The sequence below is a fragment of the Stegostoma tigrinum genome, chromosome 1, assembly GCF_030684315.1.
Source record: "Stegostoma tigrinum isolate sSteTig4 chromosome 1, sSteTig4.hap1, whole genome shotgun sequence".
Classification (NCBI taxonomy): domain Eukaryota; kingdom Metazoa; phylum Chordata; class Chondrichthyes; order Orectolobiformes; family Stegostomatidae; genus Stegostoma; species Stegostoma tigrinum.
Genome location: NC_081354.1, coordinates 39,096,244 through 39,117,043, shown reverse-complemented (window position 1 = coordinate 39,117,043; position 20,800 = coordinate 39,096,244). Strand labels below are relative to the sequence as shown.

Sequence of the window (20,800 nt, the reverse complement as noted above, 5' to 3'; positions counted from 1 at the left end):
GACTCTGCAAATATCTTTAGCTGATCATTGAGATGCACTAAGCTTGGACAATTCAAAATGCTAGATTTTTAACTATTGGTATTGTTCACAACTAAAGCTGTTGCTTGTCAATAGTGACTACAGTTGACAAGTACTCATTTAGTTGTAATGTACTTATAGATGCCTGAAAGTGAAAGGTGCTCCATAAATACAAATCTTTTATTTTTTTTAGTTCATTGGTGAGAGCAAATAAAGCTGTTAATTATGATTTGGAGGAGTTTTATTATACAGTGAATGTGCAAATAATTTTGCATTTGCACAGCAACATTCGTAGTTTCAAGCAATGAAAAGGCCATTCAGCCCGTCAAGTCTGCGCCAACATAACTACCATGAAATACGTGCTAATCCCAATTTTCTTCTATAAAGAAATAACAAATCTGACTTCCAGTTCCTGGTCAGATTTCCAGTACAGGTTATTTACAGACATCCTGAATTGCAGGGATTGGAAATAATCATCCCTAATTCTGGAATTATTTGATAATTATTTCAGAATTGTTGATTTTTTTTTGCATAAAGACTTTACACACACTGATTCTTTAAAATGTTTCCTTTGGTTTCAGGAAATAATTTCTGTTTTGTATGACCAAACCTGACCTGACCAAATGAGCAACTTGGCATTTTGGGCACTAGTTTATTGCTTTAGCATCATCTTTGGAGTGCCTGCCATCAGCTGTGACGAAGACGCAGATATCCATTCAGGTAGGAATGCTGAACATAACTAGTTTTACTGAGATAACAAAGTGTGGAGCTGGATGAACACAGCAGGCCAAAGCAGCATCTCTGGAGCACAAAAGCTGACGTTTCGGGCCGAGACCCTTCATCATCTCATCATCTCTTCATCTCTCTGATGAAAGGTCTAGGCCCGAAACGTCAGCTTTTGTCCTCCTGAGATGCTCCTTGGCCTGCTGTGTTCATCCAGCTCCACTCTTTGTTATCTTGGATTCTCCGGCATTTGTAGTTCCCATTATCACTGATGCGATAACTAGTTTTACTGTTGTTGGATATGGTAACTATCACAAACTTGATGTCAGTGGCAGCACTGCTGTGAACTAAAGGTAGCGCTATGGGCTTGGGCAGGGCAAAGAAATGCTAGATTGATTTGTTTTCTTCCATGATCATGTTGGTGCTGGCGGAGCCTTGTTTATATCGATAGTCTGTCCAGACCAGTTCACTGCACCCTGCCCACCAATCACACCCAGTTTCCCAGTGTTGGAAAAATGATACTTGGCTAAAATGGAATGAAAGTTTTATCCAGCTATTTATGATTATGACCTGTGAATTTTTGCCAGGAATGAAACTGATTTTGTATGTTAGTAACCTAATTTTGCTCAGATTTCTTGCAAACAATAGAGGGAATTGGAAGTTCATCACTTTTGCTTGATTTAAATTTGAACTAAAATATTCAAGTTGAAAATTTAAAATTGTGCACCAACCTTCCATCAAATGCCTACTTAATTGTGCTTTTAATATTTATTAGTTTTGACTAGCAAAGCTAATTGAATAACATCAGCTGTAAGCTAGAACAGTCTGTATATTACTTCAAACCAGGGAAGACTAGGTATGTGTCAGACCTGTCTGTGGAAGTGACTTGCAAGTTATGGATAAGCACGTTTAATTTCCTTCACTTCCTATAAGTTCAGGTATAGTTTCAGTTAAATCTCCTGCATGGTATTGAAATAAACAGAAGAGGCCAAGGCATTAAGGAGAGCAGAAGGACAGAGATGGGAAAACAAGGTAGAAAGTGAGAGAATATTTCCTATAGTTGACGAATCTAGGATTATTAGGGCCCGTAGACAAAAAATGAAAATTGGGCTTTTCAAGACTAAAATTGGGAATTACTGCTTCGTACAAAGGGTGTTAGAGGTTTGTCTTTGACAAATGGTAGTTGGTTCTGTATTAAATGCTAATTTTAAATTTGTGTTTTTTTAATTGACCAAGTTGCAAGGGATATGTAAAGAGGCAGCTATATAAAGTTATATCAGGGATCAGCCATGATCTCACCGAATATTGAAATCAGAGCTAAATGACCTACTTTTGTTCCTATGTTCTCAGGCTTGTGCAAGATACCATTTCTGGTCTATTGCTAAACCCCACAGAAAGAACTGGGCCTAGATTACAATCAGACCTAGTGCTGGGCCCAAATTCCAATTCACCATTGGTTTTGACCCACAAAGTGGAAGTGCTCAGATTCAATCTGCAGTCTCTACTGAAGTATAAGGAGCCTGTGTCTTCTGCATCTATGGTTTCCATACTATCCCCTTTGCTTGGCGTAGTTTGTATTCTGTTAAGTAACTAATATGTATGATACAACGATTTTGAAGGTTGCTGACTCTGCAAGTGGCAAATCCAGGCTACATTCTATCAAGCAGTGAATTTGAGACCAAATCTCAGGATCTGGGTAAATAGAGGAAAGTGGAACCAAGTTGTTCCAGTACAGCTGCAACATTGGCATCTACCCAGCAGTGTGGAAAATTGCACAGATACATCCTGTACACAAAAAGCCAGACAAATCCAAGCCTAACCAATTAGTACATCAGTCTATGCTCAATCATTGATAAAGTGATAGAAGGGGTCATAATCACTGCTGTCAGGCAGCACTTGTTGCACATGCTTAGTTTCCTTTACAACAACCTGCTCGTTGATGCTCAGTTGAGCTCTGCTAGTGCTACTTGGCTCCTGACCTCAGTACAGGCTTGGTACAAATGCTCCCATGTGCAAATTGCCCTCCAAACCATGCACATCCTGTTTTCACACTATATCATTGTTCCTTTGCTGCTTATTCAAAAACTTGGAACTGCCTCCCTGAGAGCGTTATAGGTCTCCCTGCACTATACTGCAACAGTTCAAGAAGGCAGCTCGTGATCATTTTCTTGAAGGAAATTAGGGCTGTGCACTAAGCGCTAGCTCAATAAGCAATACTTGTCATGTATTGCCCAATACTCCTACATACCAGGAGTGAATGAAATAAAGAACTAGAAAACTCTTTCGAAGAACTGTGTTGCCATTACAAATTACCCCATTTATTGAATCCTAAATTACATTTGTTGAATAGAAAATTCCGAAAGTCATTTCTTCATAACTCCTATGGAGCTGATATTTACATTTGCCCCCCACATTTCACTAGTGCTGATATCTTAGTGGATGATCAAGTGAAGGATATAGGCCTTCTATTTGTCGTTAATTCTGTTATGCATACAGATTGTAAATGAGGGGAAGAACTATTTACACTGATAGTTATGTAGATGATATTTGGTCAACCTGTGTAGAGATGTTTCTGCACACCTCTGGAGAGGTTTGGACAAGAACCTTGGCCTCCTGGCACAGAGGTAGCATTCACCACTAAGCCATAACAGCCCTTCACTTTTATCCTATAAACCAACCTGAATTGAAAAAGTGATGTCAGTAGCTAAAATTGTAGATGCTGAGGAACAGTTTCAGAATTCTATAATTAGATGATAGTTAAAGTTGTTAAGTGTCTTATTCTAATGGTTATAATGTAATAATTTGTTATTTAGAAAGATCTACTATCCACTTGTTATGATTTTTCACATTGCCATCCCTTTGACTTCATGAGAATTTTATACCTTTTACTTTAACTATTGAATAGTGACAAAGAGTATAATTCTATGAGCAAGGAACCCCCTCCTGTACTTTGAAGAAGTCATTTTGACTTTTACAGGTTTAACTCTTGAAATCCTATATGCATCTGTTGAGCTTGTCTCATGCTCTAAATTACATACAGAGATCTCAAGTATGTTCTTGGAAAGGGGTGACCACATTTACATCTGCCTCCAAGTCATTGAGCGTCTTGCTGGGATCTGACACCCCATCCTACGATGAACAGTTGCTGCTTATTATAGTTGTTTTTCTCCAAGTAGCAGCCTGGCCAGCTACTGGGCAAGAAACTGAGAAAGAAATTGTTAAAGACATCTTGCCTCAAAAGCAGGAGGACTTGGTCAGAAATCACATGACACCAGGTTTTGGGCCAATAGGTTTATTTGAAAACTCAAACTTTCGGAGCCTCAGTCCTCCATAAGGTGTTAAATCTTTAAATCATTAGCAGCCTCTTAGGTTTGTTTAGTACATCTTTATCAATGGCGTGAATCTTTGATCTTTTACTTATAAATTCTGTGCCTAATACTATCTCGCTCATTAACACCTGAAGAAGGACTGAGGTTCCGAAAGATTGTATTTTCAAATAAACCTTTTGGACTATAACCTGGTGTAGTGTGATTTCTAACCTTGCTTGAAAAATGGTGGAAATAGATTAATTATTAACTTTCAAAAGGAAATTGAATAAAATGCTTCCAATTAGCAATTTCTAGCCTTGCCTAAAGCCATAATTGTCTGAAAATGCCCTATCTTGTCTGATCTCAGAAACTAAACAGACTCCAGGTTAGTACTTGGAGAGAGGCTCTTGTGGTGTAGTGGTGACATTCCTATCTTTAGACTAGGAGGCCTGGGTTGAAGTCCCACCTCCTCCAGAGGTGTGTAACAACATCTCTGAAGAGATTGATTTTTATTAAAATAGATTTTAGCTTTTTATGGGTATCGTGGAAAATAATAGGATAAGAGGTACATACTCAACTGTTATCTGTTTGTTTTGTGGAGAAAACTTACTCATCACACTCTAGCCATGTTGTCCATTTGGCCTGCTACTAGATAGAAGGTACCTATATAATTTATCTGAGGATGTGCTGTTACGTTTGACAGAATCTCTTTAGCCGCTCAGTGGAGGTTTTAATTTCGTTAGTTTGGTGTATTGTTGAGCATCAGTATCTTTCTAAAAAGGTAATCTACAGATAACATTTTAACTTTTTTTTGGTAAACGATGTTAAGAACTTGAGTATGAAAATAAAGCAAGTTTCTTCCAGCCTTTGGTAGGGTAAACAACGTCTGCTGGAATGTAGATAAATCAATTCAGTCTTTTACTTTGTTTACCATCCAGTATTTGACTCGTGCTTTGGTGTAGGGAATGGAGTTTGTTGGTATTTAATGGCTGAGTTATTCTGGTTATAATGGTTAGGATGGCATGACAGTAGTAGCATATGACAGGGCAGCTTGATCAAGTGGAATGTATAGTTTGTGGAAAATGAGAAGTCGTGGATGCACCATGTGTCTGAGTTGAACATATGGGCAGTAAGTGACCTCTAAGTTTCAAAACCCGGGCAATGGCTCAACTCGTTATAGTGCATCTATGAAGCAGATGACTACGTGAATTTCATGTTTAGGAAGATGGTAACGTCGCACATAGACAAGAAATGGGAAAATGGCAGGCAATCCAAAAGAACCTTGCTCAAATTGGTTTTCTGCTTAGAATACTGGTAGAGGTGGTGGTTCCTTCTTGGAGTGTAGACAGGACCAAGTCGTTGACACCACATTTCTGATTGCATAAACATTATTCCAGGATACTGTGTTGCTTCCCTGTTGCCATGGTCAAGGATGTCACTATCACTGCAGGACATTCTTATCTGGGAAGGTGAACATCCAGAGGTTGTGGTCCATTTTGGTACCAATGACTTGGATAGGAAGGAGGCGTGGGAGCTGGTTTGAGATCCTGAAAACAGGTTTCAGAGAGTTATGAAGGAGATTGAAAAGCAGGATCTCCAAAGCAGTACACTCGGGTTTTTTAATTGACCCAGTAATGTATTCCAATCTTTTAGGTAATGACTAGAATTGGAGTTACAGGTTCATGATTAGGTTTTTAACCCTCTAAAATCTGGTTGCATTTTGCAATGTGCATGTTAGAGTGAATACTTACAAAATCTACTAAACGTCTCACATTCTACCATGACATCTGAAGTTACTCAAAGTTGTAGTTCTGTCTTACTTATATTTTGGTCACTCAAACATACCAAAGTTTGGTATATTTATTAATAGATCACTTCGTATGTTTTAATCCCACAGTTTTTATTCTCAGAAATGAAGAAGCCAATTTTTCCAACAATAAGGTCCTTTTCATTTAACCAATATTTAGCTTTTCAATCTGAGGACCCTCTGAAAGTAAGTTCAATGTACCACAAGTAGTTTCAAAAATTTTAGAGGTGAAATTTTAAGCAGAGTTCTTTCAGAGCCTTTTTAAAGGTAAACCATTGTCAGAAAATTAAAACTGTTCACAACAACAGGAAATATAGTTCAAATAAAGCAGAATTGTTTTAGACCAGTGAAACACAACATGAGGCTTGTGGGCTAATTCTGCATGTTATCATTTTGTCACCCAACTAAGTCTTAATCTTTTATTTGAATTTGCCTGCTGGGGCTTTTCATTGACCCACTGTATAGTCACCCCACATTTAGTAAGATAAAGCGCTGTGTGCACAGCCATTTGTCAATATTAACTTACCAATAATTTAGAAACGACATCCCAACCTTTAACCAAACTCCTGGAGCTTTCTTGTTAAAAGCAGTGTGGATATCCTTGCACCATGTGGACTGTAGTAGTTCACGGTGGTGACTTACTATCACCTTCCATAGGGCAATTGAAGATGGGTAACAAATGTGGACATAGCCAGCAAAACCCATATCCCATGGAAGGGATAAAAGGTTACTGCCTTCCAAAATATTCTCAATTGCTAATGGAAGAGTAACAAATCAAGGGCTCATCGCTTTAAATTGAAGAAAAACAAACTTGTTTTTCACAACCCATCCCAGAGAGAGCATTTCACAATCAATGAAGTACTTTTAAAAGATTGAGTAACTTTCTCAAAGCCCACCCTGACTGTTGTTTTCCTGAATCCTCCCAACATTCCCCTTGCCGTGACTTAGCTGTCATTCCCGACCATCCTGCCATTGTTTAAAAACTGCTTCCTGTTTTACATCAATACTACTTCCCCACTTATCTGAGAACACAACCTCCCAAATATTGGAAGTCTTCCCACTTTTGTGATGTAGGAAATATGGCAGTCAATTTGCACTGACAAGACTTCACAAACTCTTCCAGCTTTTCTGCAAAGCGTGCCATGGAATTTTGAATATCCACCATAAGCTTAATGTCTCATCTGATGTTGCAGCAGTCCCTCAGTACTGTTCTGATTCGGTCTGATTTCTTTTTGGTATAACTTTATGATGCCAGGCTTCACCTAATTACAAGTCAGTGTTGTCTATGGTTTAATATTCCCTGTTTGGTGTTTGAAATGTATTTAAAGTAATGTGACCCTTGCAATTATATGTTGACTTTGTTTAATTTATTTTTTTCCAAAGATAATCCAATTTCCTTTATTTGAAAAGGAAAAGAAGCAGTGGGGTCTTGCAGATTTATTTTGATGGCATATGCAGCAGGAATTGCATCTTGGGACAAATTGGACAGAGAGAATTTTGCATTTGCCATCAAACCTGAAAGACAGTTTTGAACTCTAGCACAGTGATTTGAGCCCAGTTTCCACTTTTCCTGTTGTGAAACAAATGTGTGATAATGCAATTTAAAGAAGTAACTTGTTTTAGATGGGGAAGGTGGCTAGGAAACATTGAGGTAAATCAGCAATTGAGCTGGCATCGTGGGCAAAGCTAGGTAGTGGGATGGAGAAGGGCTCATTGTAGAGCAGCATTTTCTTTTAGAATGAAAGACGCTTGCATTCAAACTAGGGTTTTTGTTTTGATTTGTTTTCTTAACCCATCTCTAAAATCTGGTTGCACTTTGCAATGTGCTGGTTACAAAGTTTGAATAAATTGTAAGGAAAATATTCTCCATAATCATGTAGCAGACATTATATGTCCACCTTCCAAATGTCTTAAAAGGATATAAAGTGAATGATGTACTACATATGTTTCATCATTCTACGGAATTTACGATTTCTTGCAGATGATTGGAAAAGGCCCAATGTTGCAGCTGTTCCTCCGAGGGATCAATCCACAGTTATCGTGGGAAAGGATACCAGCAAAAGACAAGCATCTGGGAAGAATGAAAATCATTTGGAACTTGGATTCATTGCTTGTGCTGTTGCAGTTGTGTTCTTTGGAAGTAATTTTGTTCCTGTGAAGAAATTTGATACCGGTGATGGTGACTATACAATACTGTTTTCATAAAAGTTTTTATTATCTAATAGGCATGCGACCTACAGAAATCTTGCTGAATGTTTGATCAATTAGATGGAAAAGAAAATCTGAAAACACAGAGCAAGTATTGAAAAATCCATGCAATTCTCAGTTTTGATTTCTTAATCCTCTCGGTGGTAACACACAAGACCAGGGACATACTGTAACTTAGTTTTAAATGCATTTAAAATTACTTCGTAGTTTTCCACTGCATTTTGTATTTCAAATAAGATAGCCATTATCTTTTCAGTCTCTGCCTTCATCTTGTTGTGCTTCTGTGTATCTTTTGCCTCTGTCCTCGATCTTATCTTTTGCTTTTCTCTCCTTAACTCTTTTTGCTTTCTTTTCCCTTTGTGTATTACCATTCACAAGATTAAGGAAATCAAAACTAAAAGAAATGTGTGGATTCTTTAATGCTTGCTTTGTGCTTTGCAGGCACATGGAGGGGAACTTATAGGTGGTGCTGTTCTGAAGCCACACACCAGGTTCCATCTATCTAACAGCATTATGGGTTGATGTAAACCATGAGGATAATGGTACTTCAAGAATATGGCAGATCACCACCAACTTAAGGTCAATTAGGTTATAAGTCTTGACCTAGCCTGTTACATTCACATCCCCAGTATGAATAAAAATGCGAAAGGCCACATTTGCCATTCAGAGTTTCTCTGCTCGTACAAACAGATTCAAGAACAGCTTCTTCGTTGGTGTTATCAGATTTTAGGATGGACCTGTTAAATATTAACGTTGATCTCTCTCTGCACCTTCTCGGCAGCTGTAACATAGGGTGCAAGATACAATCTTGTTTCCTCGATGTACTATACAAATGCAATGTTCCTACAAAGCATGTAAGACAACACTCTTCATTGTACCTCAGTATACAAAACAGTAGTAAATCCCAAAACCACTTGTCACCTTGTCCGTAGTTTGCTGCACCATACCACGCATTAGTTCTCATGGTTGCCATTAGACTAGCTTTTAATTCTAGATTTTATTGAACTGAAATTTCAGGATCTGCAGACATGAGCAAAGTATGAGGCTTTTTTCCAGGGTGGACAGATCAGTTACTAGGAGACACAGGTTGAAGGTGCAGAGGGAATGTTTAAAAGAGATGTGCGAGGCATGTTTTTCACACAAAGGGTGGTGAGTGTCTGGAACACACCGCCAGAGGAGGCAGTCGAAGCAGACACAATAGCAACAGTCAAGAAACACCTGGACGAATACATGAATAGGAAAGGAATAGAGTAATACAGATCACGTAAGTGAAGACAGATTTAGGATGGAAGGGCAAAATGTGTTGGTGCAGCCTGGGAGGGCTGATTGGCCTGTTTACGAGCTGCTTTGTTTTTTGTTCTAATTCCCAACGATGTTAATTGAGCCCTCCAATTTACTAGCCGAGTGACATTGCCACTTTGCCACAACTTTCTCTTGAAGTACTTTTCTTGCAGATCGTCTATTATTTTATGCAGTTTGTAGAGTCATACAGCATAGAAATAGACCCTTTGGTCTGACTCATCCAAGCTGACCAAATCTCTCAAAAAAATTGTCCCACTTGCTTGCATTTGGCCCACATCCCTCTAAACCTTTCCTGTTCATGTACCTGTCCAAATATCTTTTAATTGTTGCAACTGTATCTGTATCTAAAACTTCCTGTACAGTCCATTCGATATACGAATCATCCTCTGTGAGGAAGTTGCCCCTGAGGTCGCTTTTAAACCTTTTTCTTCTCACTACGGGGAAAAAAAACTTTTGGCATCCATGCCCCATGTGATTTTATAAATCACAACCTCCTACTGTCCAATTGGGGGAGAAAAAAGAAGTCCCAGTCTATCCAGCCTCTCCATATAACTCAGATTCTCTAGTCCCGGCAACATCCTGTTAAATGTTTTCTGAACCATCTCCAGCTTAATAATAACCTTCCTATAAAAGGAGACCAGAACTGCATTCAGTACTCCATAAGAGGCTGTACCGATGTCCTGTGCAACCTCGACATAATGTCCCAACTCCCATACTTGGCGATCTTTGCAATGAGGGCAAGCTGCTGAATGCCTTCTTAACCACCCTGTCTACCTGTGATGCAACTGTCTTAGAATTGTGCACCTGAACTCCTAGGTCTCTATGTTCAACAGTATTCCCCAGAACCTTACTCAAGAGGTGGCTAGATATAGCACTTGGGGCAAATGGGACCAAAGGTTATGGCGACAAAGCAGGATTAGGCTATTGAATTGGATGACCAGCCATGATCATGATGAATGGCGGAGCAGACTCAAAGGGTCAAATGGCCTCCTCCTGCTCCTATCTTCATGTTTCTTTATAAATTGTGTTGGTGTTGCCCTTGTTTGTTTTACAAAATGCAATAGCTGTCAGTTATTCAAATTAAACTCCATCAGCCACTCCTCAGCCCAGTGGCCCAATTCATCAAGATCCCCTTATAATCTTAGATAACCTTCTTCACTGTCAACTATACCACCAATTTTGGTGTCATCTGCAAACATACTAGCCATGCCACCTAAATTCTCATCCAAATGGTTACGAGAAGTGAGAAACAACAGTGGACCCAGCACTGATCCCTGCGGAACACCACTGGTGACAGATCTCCAATCCAAAAATAAACGCTCCACCATCATCCTCCGTCCCCTGGTGTATAACTCAGTCAATAAAGAAAAGCATCCCATATATTGTCTTGATCATTTTAGTTACCTGGAAAATTGCTGTGGCGTGTTTTATCCACAAAATGCAGGACTGATTCAGTTTGGCCACTTAGCACCTTATCAATCCATTCACAAACATCAGCAAAGTATCAGAAAGTGTCATTAATTGTGTCATCAGGCAAAAACAATAATTTGCAGACCATTATAATAAAATGTGAGGCTGGATGAACACAGCAGGCCAAGCAGCATCTCAGGAGCACAAAAGCTGACGTTTCGGGCCTAGACCCTTCATCAGAGAGGGGGATGGGGAGAGGGAACTGGAATAAATAGGGAGAGACGGGGAGGCGGACCGAAGATGGAGAGTAAAGAAGATAGGTGGAGAGAGTGTAGGTGGGGAGGTAGGGAGGGGATAGGTCGGTCCAGGGAAGACGGACAGGTCAAGGAGGTGGGATGAGGTTAGTAGGTAGCTGGGGGTGCGGCTTGGGGTGGGAGGAAGGGATGGGTGAGAGGACGAACCGGTTAGGGAGGCAGAGACAGGTTGGACTGGTTTTGGGATGCAGTGGGTGGGGGGGGGGAAGAGCTGGGCTGGTTGTGTGGTGCAGTGGGGGGAGGGGACGAACTGGGCTGGTTTAGGGATGCAGTAGGGGAAGGGGAGATTTTGAAACTGGTGAAGTCCACATTGATACCATATGGCTACAGCGTTCCCAGGCGGAATATGAGTTGCTGTTCCTGCAACCTTCGGGTGACATCATTGTGGCACTGCAGGAGGCCCATGATGGACATGTCATCTAGAGAATGGGAGGGGGAGTGGAAATGGTTTGCGACTGGGAGGTGCAGTTGTTTGTTGCGAACTGAGCGGAGGTGTTCTGCAAAGCGGTCCCCAAGCCTCCGCTTGGTTTTCCCAATGTAGAGGAAGCCGCACCGGGTACAGTGGATGCAGTATACCACATTGGCAGATGTGCAGGTGAACCTCTGCTTAATGTGGAATGTCATCTTGGGGCCTGGGATGGGGGTGAGGGAGGAGGTGTGGGGACAGGTGTAGCATTTCCTGCGGTTGCAGGGGAAGGTGCCGGGTGTGGTGGGGTTGGAGGGCAGTGTGGAGCGAACAAGGGAGTCACGGAGAGAGTGGTCTCTCCGGAAAGCTGACAGGGGAGGGGATGGAAAATTGTAAATGGCGGAAGTGTCGGAGGATAATGCATTGTATCCGGAGGTTGGTAGGGTGGTGTGTGAGAATGAGGGGGATCCTCTTGGGGCGGTTGTGGCGGGGGCGGGGTGTGAGGGATGTGTTGCGGGAAATACGGGAGACACGGTCAAGGGCGTTCTCGATCACTGTGGGGGGAAAGTTGCGGTCCTTAAAGAACTTGGACATCTGGGATGTACGGGAGTGGAATGTCTTATCGTGGGAGCAGATGCGGCGGAGGAATTGGGAATAGGGGATGGAATTTTTGCAGGAGGGTGGGTGGGAGGAGGTGTATTCTAGGTAGCTGTGGGAGTCGGTGGGCTTGAAATGGACATCAGTTACAAGCTGGTTGCCTGAGATGGAGACTGAGAGGTCCAGGAAGGTGAGGGATGTGCTGGAGATGGCCCAGGTGAACTGAAGGTTGGCCAGTCCAACCTGTCTCTGCCTCCCTAACCGGTTCGTCCTCTCACCCATCCCTTCCTCCCACCCCAAGCCGCACCCCCAGCTACCTACTAACCTCATCCCACCTCCTTGACCTGTCCGTCTTCCCTGGACCGACCTATCCCCTCCCTACCTCCCCACCTACACTCTCTCCACCTATCTTCTTTACTCTCCATCTTCGGTCCGCCTCCCCCTCTCTCCCTATTTATTCCATTTCCCTCTCCCCATCCCCCTCTCTGAAGGGTCTAGGCCCGAAACGTCAGCTTTTGTGCTCCTGAGATGCTACTTGGCCTGCTGTGTTCATCCAGCGTCACATTTTATTATCTTGGAATTCTCCAGCATCTGCAGTTCCCATTATCTCTTTGCAGACCATTTCTTGGTTTGGATTATGTCAGGGCCATTTAGCTTTGGATCTTATTCCAGCCCTGCTACAAGAGATAAGTAGAAGATAGAACAGAAGAGTAACTAATCTTGAAATCAAGGCAGCATTTGACCAAGTGTTTTGTCAGAGAACTGAAGCAAAGTTAAAGTAAATGAGGATGGGGTGTAGCAGACAGGAAAGTGAGAGGACCTATGCACTGTTTGGTACTGTCCCTAGAGCAAATGAAAATATTTGTGATTGTTAGAGGCCAATCATATCATCCCCATGGTATGCCTGTTGGGGTTCTTTGTTATATTTTCTAATCAACCTGTTGAGTGATATTATTATACAGACCTTTGAAGTAGGTAGAATTTGAACCCATGCCTCCTGACTCAAAGCTAGAACATTGCCACTGCGTCGCAAGAACACCCCAACGCTGTTTGTTTATTTTTCTTTAAAATCTAAAGTGCTGCTTTACACAACTGAACATTTCTTTCCCAACACCAAATCAGCCATGGTATTTTTTCATCTTGTAACTGCTACCAGTAAATTACACATTTTCCAACTAATTAATTTACATGCAAAACCTGTTAAGGACAATGCAGACTACCAAAGGTGAGGAAGATGTAGAGTTCTTTGTTGAATCCTAGCTGCAATTATCCTGAGCTGGTTCATCAACAAACTTGACTCCACCTTAAATCAGAGTGGGAATGTTCATAGGGTATTGCAACATTCAGTCCATTCACAGTTCTTCAGATACTGAAACAGCCCATGCCTATCTGCAGCAATATCTGGACAAAATTCAGACTTGGCATAAGGAGATTTGAGCCACCCAAGTGCCCAACAATGACTATCTCCCTCAAAAGAGAATTTGGCCATCTCCCCATGATGTTCAAAGGTAATATCATCTCTGACTACCCCAAAATCAACATCCGGTGAGTAATTATCCAGAAATGCAACTGGAACAGCCATATAATTATTGTGGCTGGAAGAGCAAAGTTTGAAGCACAAACAGAAATTGCTGGAAAAGCTCAGCAGGTCTGGCAGTATCTATAAAGAGAAATCAGAGTTAACGTTTCAGGTCTGGTGACACTTCCTCATCTCCAAACCAAACCCAAAACATTAACTCTAATTTATCTTCATAGATGTTGCTAGACCTGCTGAGCTTTTCCAGCAACTTCTGTTTTTGTTTCTGAATTACAACAACCGCAGTTCTTTCGGTTTTTATTTAGCAAAGCTTGGAAATTCTATGGTGAGTAAATCACTAATTTCCAAAACCTATACAATCTACCAGGGGCAAATCAGAAGTGTGATTGGAAAACTGAACAAATGCCTAAATGAGCCCAGCTCCGACATTCTGGAAGCATGCCACTATTTGAGACAAAACAACCTGCTTGATCACTTTATTATCAGTGCATACCATCCGCAAGTGTATTGCAGCAACGAAAAGTCTTTCAAGAACATCTAAACTGATGACCTCTACCTCAGAAGATCAAGGACAACATTTAAAGAATGCGAGTGCCTGCAAGTTCTCTCCCAACTCTCTCACCATCCTGACTTGAAATGATGTAGCTTTTCCTTTCCTATTGCTGCTTGAAAATCCTGAAATAAATTTCTTAACATGATCTATGACCTTCCACCATATGGTGTCCTTTATTATCTTAAGTATCGATACTGTTTTTTTTCCTGTTCTTTATTCTTTAATGTTTCACCACAATTAATTTGCTTCTTTTTGTCTTCTTTCTTCTTGAAAACACATCCTTTAAACTCTTATTTATTATCCCTTTAGAGATTTCTCAGTATTTTTCTATTCTTTATTTGGCACATTTTCTCTCAGCTTATCTTCCTTAGTTCCACATTAATCGTAATGTGTTCCTTCCCATACTATAGCACTACACTCTGCCTGACTATTATATTCTATTCACTGCTACTCAGATGATCTGCTTTTGCTTCTCCTGTCTGTTCTGATTTAATACTATTGCACAGTCCACTTGTGATCCTTTTTAGAATTCTTAGGCACTGGGTGAGCCCTCCTATACGTGCAATAAAATCTTAAACACTGTTTCTCCTTTCACCATTCCTTCCTGTCTGTCAACTTCTCTTATTATTATTCTTATTATTTTCTAACTCCAATTCCCTAATTGATATCTATTGTGTGCTCCTATTAGTATGATGAAACTTTTTTTAGCTTTTAACTTAATTTTCGTGGATTCTTTGTCTTTCTATGTCTGTTATTTTACTGCCATTCTCTCGTATTTAATTATTAAAGTTACTTCACCTCTTCTCCCCCCCTGCCCTATCTTTTCTGTAAGTATTATACCCAGCAATTTTGTTGTCTGTCACTTCAGTCACCTTCACCATTTCCAGGTCTTCTGGACAAATTATGTGTCCAGATCATTCTTATTTTTCAATATATTGCGGATCAACAATTTAATTTTTTAACGGTATTTCTCTTGTTTTTAGCCGTTATTATACCTTTGTGCTCTGAGATTTCGTCTGATTTCTGACCATTGTAGTTTAATTTCTACAGCAGATCTTGTATTCAGCAGTCCAAATTGTTGTTGCAGCTGTACAAGGAATGTAGTGAACACGCTCTTGAAACTTGTGTCACACTCCCATTTATAATCTATCCCAGTCTGTATGTGGGTAATCAGTTTCCCGTTATTACTACTCTATAATTCACTCATCTCTGTAATTTCTTTGTAATTGTGTTCCTGTCCATCTTTCCAACTAGTTACAGGGCTGTAGATTACCAGAAGTAATGTAGTCATACCTTTCTTTTATTCCTTGGATTTCTTAGGTCAAGATTGGTTCTTGACACCTCTGAGACATAGCGCTCTCATTCTCTTTCCAGCACTGAAATTAATTAATTCTGTCACCCTCACCCTGTTTCCTTCCTTTTCTATCTTTACTGAACAGCTTGTAGCCAGGAATACTTAATGCCCAGAGCTTTCCTTCATTGAGGCAGGTCTTTGTTATAAACACAAAATCATATTTCCACCTGGCAGTCTGTGCCTGTAACTCACTGACCCTATTTAGCCACGTTGTACGTTCATACATGGGCTTAGCAAAATTTATTACTTTCTCTTGTACAGTATAAACTACTTAATAACTTAATATTTTTATTTTGTTACAGCTATCCAGAGCCAAACTATTCCTTCCTTCACACTGCCTGGTATTCCAGCTCTGTGCACTATTCTCCTCTTTTCTACTTCCAGTTCCCCATGTGAATATAGTGTTAACGCTCCTTAACCACAAGAGTGAACCTTGCTGCAAGGTCCAGCCTTAGTGAGGTGCAACCTGTCCCTTTTGAATACCTGCCCCTTCTATGTCATTGGCGCTGATGTGTCAAATACCTTCCGTTTGTTTCTCCCCTGTCCTGCAGAATATTCTGCATCCTTTCTGTGATGTTCTTTATCCTGGCACCAAGGAAGCTTTATACCATGTAGGCCTTATTATGATAGTATTGGAATTAGCTATCTATCTGAAATCTGCTAGAACAGCTGCATTTCTGTACTTTGCTCTTTTCACCTGTACTGTTCCTTTGCCAGTGGTGTCCCAGTCTGCTAGTCAAGCGCTTACTATGCTGAAGTCTCACTGCCTGAGGGTTGGCAACCACCTGTAGTGTACAATCTAGGAAACTTTGATCCTCCCTGACACTCCCATGTGACTCCAACTGCCCTTGAGCTTGGGGATCCTGAGCCCGAACTCAAGCAGCTCGAGGTACTTTGTACAAACGTTGTCACCCAAAATAATTGAAATTTCATCAAGTTCCCATACTGTGCAGGAATTACAAGCGATAAGCCACTGATGCCCATCTATGATGAAAACTACCTCCTTTTAATGTTCAACTAGTAACCGGTTTGAACTAAATGATAACCTCCATAGCTGTTTTGAACTTGTAACCTTGTTAATTGACATGCTATTTGCAGTATTTTAATTTGATTTCCCATCTCTTTTAAACAAAAAGCTGAGTTTTGATAGAAAAGAGAAAAACAAACACCAACCAATCATCTTCCTCATTTTCCTTTAATTAACTCTGGAGGTCTCTGTGTGTCTCATTCTGTCTACTGCTTCAATGATCACATGATGCTCCCCCTTTCCTGTTAGTGTTTCTCACTTTTTGCACTGCTGCTTTTATTCCCACAGAACTTCCTCTCTCCTAGTGGTCCCTTTTACTGTCTCTTACAGCTCTTTCCATCCCACAATTTGCCCGCTCTCTTTCCCTAGCTCCCTGGCTTGCATCACAGTCTCTTTCACTCTGTCCACCACTCCTTTCTTGCCACAGTGCTCCCCCTCTCCTGTTGGTCTTTGTCTTTCTTACTCTCCACTTGTCCTTTGATCCCTACAGTGCTCCCTTACTAATTCTGATTCTGAGTTTCTCCTTCTCTCACATCCTCCTTTTATGCCCACATTCTTTCCCTTTCTCGCTAGTGTCTCAGAGCCTCTCACCATCTTTATCACTGCTTAAATTCCTACAGCATTCATTCTGTTCCACTGTGGGCCTCACTGCTTTTTTCACTCTGCTGTTCTTTTTCTCTCCATGGTTCTCCCCTCCTGCTTGACTCTGACTTTCTACTATTCCTTTCAACCTGACATTGATCTCCCCTGTTGGTGATCTCCCATTACTCAGAGTGTCTCTCATTCACTTTGCATTGTTTTTAACCCCTACAGTGCTCTTGCTTCAATGCTAGCCTTGCTATATAATACAATTAGTAAAACCACCTTTCAGCATTTTACATGATAAGGACACTAAATGTCAGAAGGCTTTGTTAGGAAGACTGATTAGAACCTGAGACAAAGAAGTCGGTCTTAAAGTTTTTTGGATAAGGAAATAGTAATGTAGTGGCACACAATTTTCAGGACGTACTCCTAGCACATGAGACCTAGATGGCTTATTTGTACAGCAGTAGTTTGAAGAGAGGTAGACATGCACATCTGGAGAATGAACCATTTATATCTATGTTGGAAAGGGGCTGGATAGTTGATGCTGTAATAATAGAGGGAGTAAGGCTTTTAAATATGAGATGGGGAATTTTGAAATTTCTGAGGGCAGTATGCTAATGTAGGTCAGAAAGATAGGCAAAATCTAGTGTGGGATTGTTGTCTGGTGCAGAGCTTTTCATGACCTGAAGTGTACAGAGAAGAAAATGAGAGTAGACTGGAAATAAGTACCTGTAATAAGGATATTAATACAAACCTCATTGCATTTTGTTTTAGGGATGTTTTTCCAGTGGATCCTTTGTGCAGCAATATGGATTGTATCTCTGGCTGTGAATTTAATATTGAAATGCCCAGAGTTTTGGCCCCTTGCTATGTTGGGTGGCTTTTTATGGGCTACTGGTAAGTGCATGATCCAGATTGTATTTTAGTCATTGTCAAAGAGATGAAGTTGCACTTGCTGGCTAATGTTGGTTTTTATAATTACTGTAGACCATTTTGGACTATTGGATGTTGTGTCAAAATAAAAGGCTAATGGATCATCTCTGTTATTAATTAATAAATAATGCCCGAACTTCAGGTGTTGCACCGATATATGATTATATGCAGATATTCAAAAGTTACAGTCTGAATTACCATCCTATCTGTGTCCCCCGTGATTTTATACACGTCAATAAGGTCGTCCCTCTCTCTCCTACATTCCAAGGAATGGTCTTATACTGGCCAACCTCTCCCAATAACTCAAGCCTACTAGTCCTGGTGACATCCTCCTAAATCATCTTTGTAAGCATTTTCCAGTTTAACTATGTATTTTCTATAATTGGGAAACCAAAACCATAGACAATACTCTAAATGTGACCTCACCAATGACTTATACAGCTGTAACACAACATCCCTACTGCAATACTCAGCAACTTGATCAATGAAGGCCAGCTTGCTAAATACCTTCTTTACCACCCTATATACGTGTGAGGCCACTTTCAATGAACTCTGAACTTGTGTTCCTAGGTCCCTCTTTTCCACAACACTCATCAGGACCTTACTATTCACTGTATAAGCGTTACCTTGATTTGACTATCCAAAGTGCAACACCTCACACTTATCTGTATTGATTGTATAATTGCATTTGCCAATCCTCAGCCTACTTCCCCATCTGATCAAGATCCCTCTGTAATTTTAAATAATCTTTCTCATTATCAATAGTACCTCCTAATTTTGTATCATCTGCAAACTTACTAATCATGCCTTGTACATTCACATCCATTTAGTTTATGTAAATAACAAATGTCCCAGTTCCGACCCCATGGCCCACCACTAGTCACACGCCAAAACAACCTTCAGCCGTCACCCTCTGCTTCCTACCATTTCAGCCAATTAGCTAGCACTCCCTAAATCCCATGCAACCTAACTTTCATGACTAGCCTGCCATGCAGGACCTTGTCAAAGGCCTTACCAGGTCTGTTTAGACAACATCCACTGCCCTACCCTCATCTAGCACAGATAGGATGGTAATTCGAAAAACTCTAAAAGATTTGTCAGACATGACTTCCTGCACATACATCTATGCCCACTATCCCTAATCAGACCTTGACTATTCAGATGTTGGTTGATCCTGACCCTCAGTATCCTCTCCAATGGCATGCCTACCACTGACGTCAGACTCACTGGCCTGTAGTTCTCTGGGGCTCGTCTTTGCTATCTTTCTTAAACAATGGAACAACAATCGCCACCCTCCAGTCTTCCGGAACTCCACCAGTGGCTAAATATGATTGATTTATTTTTAGAGAGAAAAATTAAGGTCAGGCAGTACCTTCTGCATGAACTCGTTTCTTTCGGAATCAAAGTCAAAAGATCATCTAGTTATACCTGCGTGTTGTTACTCTAGAAAAGGCGAATAAAGAAAACACATGAAATTTCCTACATAGGGCAAAAACATAGTGCAGAATGGCAAATCTCACTGGACAGTTTGAGTTGTCAAAATTATTTTAGTCATGTAAGTCTTATTTTATAATGCACAACTCGTTCATTCAGTTTATTTGGGATAAGCTGCAATTTGCTTGGATTTGCTTGAATTCATGCAAATTAGGCAAAACCTCAAAAGTTCTGATTGTTCTAGCATTGAATCTCAATTTTATTTGAATAGTTTTAACTGATTCTCCGGCACCTTTGTGACTCCATGTCATATAGAACTGAAAACTTTTAAAACATTTGTCCTACTTATCCTAATCAGTATGCTTTATTTAAATGTTGTGCCTTAAGGCTGAAACTTGGAGTATTGCAGTCACTGAGATTAGTGTCAATTGAAAACAATTCGAAATGAAATAATAACATTTCTAAAACAAATAAAACATCACCTTTAAACAATTAAAATAAATCAAAGCAGCAAGTGCTGAAGGAACTCAGAGGAAGTCAGTGGACATTAACATTTTGTGTCCAATATACTGTCTTCAAAACTAAGAAAAAGAGTCATAGCACTCAAAACAGTAACTCTATTTGTCTGTCCACCGATACTGCCAGACCGGCAGAGTTACTCCAGCATTTTGTTTTTATTTCATATCTTTGGTTGCAGTACCTAACTTTGATTTGTTTTTAATAAAACTTGTTTCTTTAGTAAATGCTTTCTATGGAAGATTTAACAAAACAAGCACAGCGTCGAAGTGAATTTATATATTATTTTGTTAGTGATTTTTGCAGGCTATTGGAAAGTTAAGACTGTGGTTATTTAAAGTCAGAATTCATAAAAGACTGGGTTGCTGTAGTCATTTTTTTTCTTTTTAATTCATTCATACAATGTGAGCAATTACAATTGGGTAACAGACCCTTGAAAAAATGGCGATGAGGTGCCATTTTAGATCTCTGCTGTTCTTGCTGGGTGTACATATGTCCACAATACTGTTAAGGAGAGAGTTCCTGGACTTTAACTCAATGACTGTGAAGGAATTGTGATGTATTTACAAGGTAGGATGGTATGTGACTTGAGCACATTTTCAGGTGGTGGCGGTCCCATGCATGTGCAGATAGTCAAAGTCCTAAGTTTGGAAGGTGCTGTGTGAGGAGCTTTGCTGCAATGCATCTTGTGATGGTGCACATTGTTGCTTTGGTGTGTAGGTATTGAAGGTTATGCATAGACTGGGTGCCAGTCAACGGGACTATTTT

The 20,800-nt window shown here is 40.4% G+C and overlaps 1 protein-coding gene across 12 annotated transcripts in view; it reads left to right on the top strand.

Annotated features, from left to right (window-relative positions):
* The window catches only part of LOC125459897 (transmembrane protein 144-like), an 88,117-nt gene that overhangs the window by 6,840 nt on the left and 60,477 nt on the right, over nucleotides 1-20,800 (top strand). For 11 of the 12 annotated variants that reach the window (XR_007249141.2, XR_009445602.1, XM_048546926.1 and 8 more), the window contains 3 exons: nucleotides 600-738; nucleotides 7,838-8,035; nucleotides 17,924-18,046. Coding sequence is in view for 10 of the 12 variants with exons in the window: in XM_048546926.1 (XP_048402883.1) it covers nucleotides 642-738; nucleotides 7,838-8,035; nucleotides 17,924-18,046 (418 nt within the window). In the remaining 2 variants the exon portion in view is untranslated. The remainder of the gene's footprint in view (nucleotides 1-599; nucleotides 739-7,837; nucleotides 8,036-17,923; nucleotides 18,047-20,800) is intronic. The other variant, XM_048546934.1, reaches the window with a different exon arrangement.